The 5,607-nt window shown below is 49.0% G+C and overlaps 1 protein-coding gene across 1 annotated transcript; it reads right to left on the reverse strand.

The window, feature by feature from the left end:
* Window positions 1-499: 499 nt before the first annotated feature.
* Window positions 500-2,479, reverse strand: LOC119279652 (protein NRT1/ PTR FAMILY 1.2-like). The gene is made up of 4 exons (XM_037560828.1): window positions 2,386-2,479; window positions 2,102-2,319; window positions 1,474-2,030; window positions 500-1,391 (listed from the first exon to the last, which is right to left on the reverse strand). Exons 1-4 carry the CDS (start codon window positions 2,477-2,479, stop codon window positions 500-502), a joined length of 1,761 nt encoding a protein of 586 aa, XP_037416725.1.
* Window positions 2,480-5,607: the final 3,128 nt, after the last annotated feature.

Here is a 5,607-nt window from a genome sequence, read left to right on the forward strand (position 1 = left end):
ACTGCACCTTCACCCCCAACACCCTTAAGATTGGGTTGCTTCTTTCCCCGGCGCCGGTGGCCTCGCCGTCTCCTTCCTCTGTCTTGGTGCTTCCTTCTTCCTTCTCAAAACTGAATCGATTGATCAAAAAACAAAATTCAGTCGACTGACCTTTAGCTATTGTGTTTCATTTAACCAATCAATTTTTTTTTGCGTGTCGTTTGTTGAAATTAGATGACCGAAGTTTCTTTTCCCCGAGGAACTGGCCTCTTTGTTGGGAAGAAGAATAAGGTAAACATTTCCCAAAAAAAAAACCCATGTAGACTCCGACTTCGCTGATGAATGGCAAGGCGAGTCGCACAGATTTCTTCCGTGCCCCGGGAACTTTGAAACATTAACCACAATTCAGAGCAGTTGGTTCAGAGAAGAGAGAACCAACCCGGCAACCTTCGGGCTCTGTCCTCCGAGTTCAGACTCACGTTAAAAATGGCCTGCGGCACTCGAGCTCAGCATTACAAAACTAGGCCATCGGCCGTTCCCTCTCACCTTCACCCTCCTCCTCCCACTCCACGTTCTTCCCCTCCTCGCCGTACTTCCAGGCGCACCAGAGGAAGTACACAAAGTTCATGGCGCCCAGACCGGCGAGCAGCCAGTAGTAGTAGTCGTAGTGGCCCGCGTTGAGATCGCTGGAGAGCCAGCTCGTCCTCCCCCCGCGCCTGCTCGCGTCGTCCACCACCTTGACGATCAGGCTGTTGACCAGGTTGCCCACCCCCATGGCCATGTAGAGCAGCGCCATGCTGAAGCTGGCCATGCTCTTGGGCAGCTCCGTGTAGAAGAACTCGAGCTCCCCGATCACGCCGAACGCCTCGGCCAGCCCCATCAGCGCGAACTGCGGCACCAGCCAGAACGCCGACATGCCGGCGGCGCCGCCGCCGGCCAGCGCCAGCCTGCGCCGCGCGCCCTCCACCGCGCCGGACACGGCCATCGCCGCGGTGGCCAGCAGCAGGCCCACGCCGACGCGCTGCTTCATGGTGAGCCCGCGCGGGTCGCCCGTCACCCGCCGCAGCGCCGGCGCGATCCACCTGTCGTAGCTGCCCGACCACAGCGACATGGTGACCATGTTGAACATGGTGAGGGAGCAGCCCGGCACGCGGAACTGGCCCACGCCGATGCGCCGGTCCATCTCGTTGGCCTGCAGCACGGCGTAGTTCTGGCTCATGGCCTGCGCGAGGAACACGGTGGATGACCAGATCGGCAGAATCCGGACGGCCGACTTGAGCTGCTCCACCTGGTCTACCGTGCACAGCCTCCTGCCGCCACCGTTGCCGTCACGCTCTGAGGCCGCCGCGCCATTGCCGGGTAACAAGTCCTCGTTCCCAGTGTTGCTGATCATGCAGGCCTTGTTCAGGAACCTGAACGGATTCAAATCAAACATCGCCATATATGTCAGCTGAACAATCAATGGGTCGATCATGCCTTTCACTCTGCACTCACCTCAACCTGTCTGTGGGGACAGTGAGCTTGCAGTCCTTGAGATGATGGTACACGCCGTCCTCCGTCTTCGCCGGCAGCTGCACCCTGTAGTTCCTGACCGCCGCCACGAGGGCGGCGCCTATCCCGGCGAACATTTGCTTGGACCCCTTCTCCTTGACGTAGAGGCGGGAGCCCAAGAGGAAGCTCACCGCGGAGAGCATCATGAGGCCCATCGGAACGGCGAACCCGGCCTTCCAGCCGACGTTGTCCTGCACGTAGACGATCACGGTGACGGCGACCGTGAAGGCCACCCCGATGGACGCGTAGTAGGCGTTGAAGTAGGCCTGCAGGATCCTCGACCTCCTCTCCTTGGGGTGCCGGGAGAACTGGTCCGCGCCGAAGGCCATGGAGCACGGCCGGATGCCGCCGGCGCCGATGGACAGGAACGTGAAGCCGGCGATCAGCCACGCAAGGTGCCTCGGCCCCGGGGGCGCGCACTGCTCCCCGGCAAGGCCGACGCCGCATGGCGGTGGCCGCGCTCCGGGTATCATGGCGCTCAGCCATAGGAAAACAATCCCCTGCAGCAAGTGATGCAAATTTAGCGCAAGTGAAGCATCGACACGCTCATATTTGGTGGTTTTGTGCTCACTGTTAGGCATGCGATGGAGCCTAGCGAGATGGCCATGAACCGGCCTGTGTACATGTCGGCTATGAGCGCGCCGGGAATGGGCGCGAAATTTGCGGCCGCAGCCCACACGAAAAGCGTCGCTGCGGCGGTGACGTTGCTCAGGTGGTACTGCTTGGTGAGGTACATGATCATGTTGGTGTTGAGCCCGAATCCCGCAACTTTCTCCAACATTTCATTTGCTGCGGATGCAAAGGTCAGAGAGAACACTACATACCATCACAAATTGAAGGGATGATATTACATACCTATGATGAACGGTAGGGCTACGAATCCACCTCTCCCTTTCACTTTGCGAGCATCGGATTCAGAGCTATGCGCATCGCCTTCCTGGGTTTCCATCGATCTTCTGCAGAGATAAAGGTCGGCAGCAGGTAGGTAGCCGAGGGAGCTGAACAGCACTAGCTCCCGTGCTCGATCGTTTCAGTTGTTGCTTGCCGAGAGGTGATGGAGTTCAAACTATGTCAGGATGCCTGCTGAGAAATGCAAATCTGAGATCGGCAGAGGAAAGAACACGCTCCTGCATTCTCCTTGGGAATTGGCAGAAAGAGCCCAGGAATGGGTGGGATAGGTGAAGGGGGGAAACGAGGGGCGTGTACAAGAAACTACATTCCATTTAAGGTAGGAGAAGGGGAAGAAACTCGTGACCTTCTTGCATAAATATAAAACCAACACACAGGAGGAAAAAAATGTTCTTAAAAAAGACGCTGATAGTGAAAACGCGCGGTGCATGTATTCATGTATCATCACTTCAAATGCTTCTCTTGAAACTTTAAGAGGTTTTAGCTCTCATACCGTTAATTCGATTTACAATCCGGATTTATTGTCGTTCTTGTCTCGACGAGATCTTTGAAATTAGACCCATGTTGTTATATCTTTTTGACAGTATTTTTTTCGCTTTCAAACTTGCCACCTGATCTTTTTGCTCTTATGAAAATCTCATGTAAACCAAACTTTGGCATCAACACATTTGTAAATTCAGTACAAATACAATGTCAACTTCAACAATAGTAGGATGGCAACTTTGAGTTCAGCTATGTATTTTTCTTTTCCTATCTTAGTGAAAATGGTAGAGCTCTTGCCTTGCTCGTAAAAAAAAACATGCATCCATGAAGATGCTCTACACACGTTAGTTCCATGGGCAAGATCCCGTCGCGCTAAACATAGTGAGGGAATGCTTGCTCCTATAGGTTCCGGCGAAAAAGTTACGACTTCAATCACTACAGCGTAGGGTATTTTACCTTCAGACCACATGGGCATATTCATGAAGGAATAATGTAGTCGTCCTTTACCGAGAGAAAATCATAGGCCCTAATACTGAGGCATGAACATACAACAATAATAAAACCATCGGTTTTCCACAGCCGAAGAGAAAAGCCAAAATGAAAGAAAAGCGGGTTTGTACCTCTCTAGATTTGTTGAAACGACAAGCCACGCCGCCTTGGGCCAATGCTGCTCATTCGCCGACGTAATTGAAGCAATTGACATCGTGCCAACAGTGCCAAAGCTTCCGAAGGGGATCAATGTTCAAGATGCCGGTTATTGTCAAATTCAGAATGATAGATCTAAATTTTCACCCGCATGACGAGACTCTAATGGTTGAAGAGCTAAACATGAAATTGAAGCGGTTGACCTCGTACTGACAATGCCAAAGCCGTCTCGTGTGCCAACTGACGGCTCACATCTCTATGGAAACGCCAACATTAAAGATGTCGGTTACCACCCAATTCAAAAGGAAATATGCGTTTTCACTCGCAAGACAAGACTAATGGTTGAAGAGCTAACATGGCTCCCTAATGATACCACACAAAATCAAGGAGAAAATGGTGCCCAAAAGAGCCATCACTTCTCTAGGGCAATAACTCCAAGAGAGAGCAAAGTTCAAGATGTCGTTGTCGCCCAATTTAAAAAGATAGATCTGACTTAGGACAAAGCTAGAACTTCAATTAATTTGAAATGAAGGAAGTATATACACATCGACGATTAGGTAGCCAATGGCTCTACAAAACCCCTCTCTTACATACACGTTGATGATTAGCTTCAAAGCCAATCTCAACTTGAGTAACAATGGTGATCGCCTAAGTTGTTAGCGGTTGGATAAACCCTCGGGTTTTGGAGTTTATTATAACAGTCAAGATATAAACTACGCTTGTTTCTTTTGTTTGCGAGAAAATTTCTGAGATATTAATATTCAATCATGTCAGTACAAGAAACACAAATAATAAAAATTACATCCACATTCGTATACGACCTAATGACGACTACAAGCACTGAATCGAGACAGTTTTAGGGTAAAACCATTATAGGGTCGGATAGAGAAGACTTTACATCACCGCAACAACCTTTCTTCTCCAAAATTGCATAAATATTGAAACAAATCATGATATGATAATTAAAATTCATGTCAAATGAATCCTAAAAAAACAAAAAACAAATAGTACTAATTGTGACATAGTTCATGAATTGATAAGCTGAAATTCAACACAATTCATCACAAAGAAAACAAAGTTCATCACAAACAGTAGTGGGGATTTAGAGTTGGCTGGAATGGTAAGAATTCAGTGGAGGTGCTTCTGCCGCCACCAAGAAGTTGTAGATCATAGAGTAGAGTTGTCATTGTCGGTCCGGTCGACAAGGTGCGGCCTCTCGGCGTTGTCCAAGTAACTAAAATAAACGCCCAAGTATAATATGTGGAATATGTTGGAAATATGCCTTAGAGGCAATAATAAAATGATTATTATTATATTTCCTTGTTCATGATAATTGTCTGTTATTCATGCTATAATTGTGTTATCCGGAAATCGTAACATGTGTGAATACATAGACCACAACATGTCCCTAGTGAGCCTCTAGTTGACTAGCTCGTTGATCAACAGATAGTCATGGTTTCCTGACTATGGACATTGGATGCCATTGATAATGGGATCACATCATTAGGAGAATGATGTGATGGACAAGACCCAATCCTAAGCATAGCTCAAGATCGTGTAGTTCATTTGCTAGAGCTTTTCCAATGTCAAGTATCATTTCCTTAGACCATGAGATCATGTAACTCCCGGATACCGTAGGAGTGCTTTGGGTGTACCAAACGTCACAACGTAACTGGGTGGCTATAAAGGTATACTACAGGTATCTCCGAAAGTGTCTGTTGGGTTGACATGGATCGAGACTGGGATTTGTCACTCCGTATGACGGAGAGGTATCTCTGGGCCCACTCGGTAATGCATCATCATAATGAGCTCAATGTAACCAACTGGTTGGTCACGGGATCATGCATTACGGTACGAGTAAAGTGACTTACCGGTAATGAGATTGAACGAGGTATTGGGATACCTACGATCGAATCTCGGGCAAGTAACATACCAATTGACAAAGGGAATTGTATACGGGATTACTTGAATCCTCGACATCATGGTTCATTCGATGAGATCATCGTGGAACATGTGGGAGCCAACATGGGTATCCAGATC

This window comes from Triticum dicoccoides, chromosome 3B (assembly GCF_002162155.2).
Source record: "Triticum dicoccoides isolate Atlit2015 ecotype Zavitan chromosome 3B, WEW_v2.0, whole genome shotgun sequence".
NCBI classification, from domain to species: Eukaryota; Viridiplantae; Streptophyta; class Magnoliopsida; order Poales; family Poaceae; genus Triticum; species Triticum dicoccoides.

Excerpts from the sequence above, each read along its gene's own strand:
- LOC119279652 (XM_037560828.1), bottom strand. The coding sequence starts at position 2,479 with ATGGAAACCCAGGAAGGCGATGCGCATAGCTCTGAATCCGATGCTCGC. Across the intron at positions 2,320-2,385 it reads AGCCCTACCGTTCATCATAG|CAAATGAAATGTTGGAGAAA; the intron begins GTATGTAATATC and ends TTGCATCCGCAG. Across the intron at positions 1,392-1,473 it reads GTCCCCACAGACAGGTTGAG|GTTCCTGAACAAGGCCTGCA; the intron begins GTGAGTGCAGAG and ends GAATCCGTTCAG.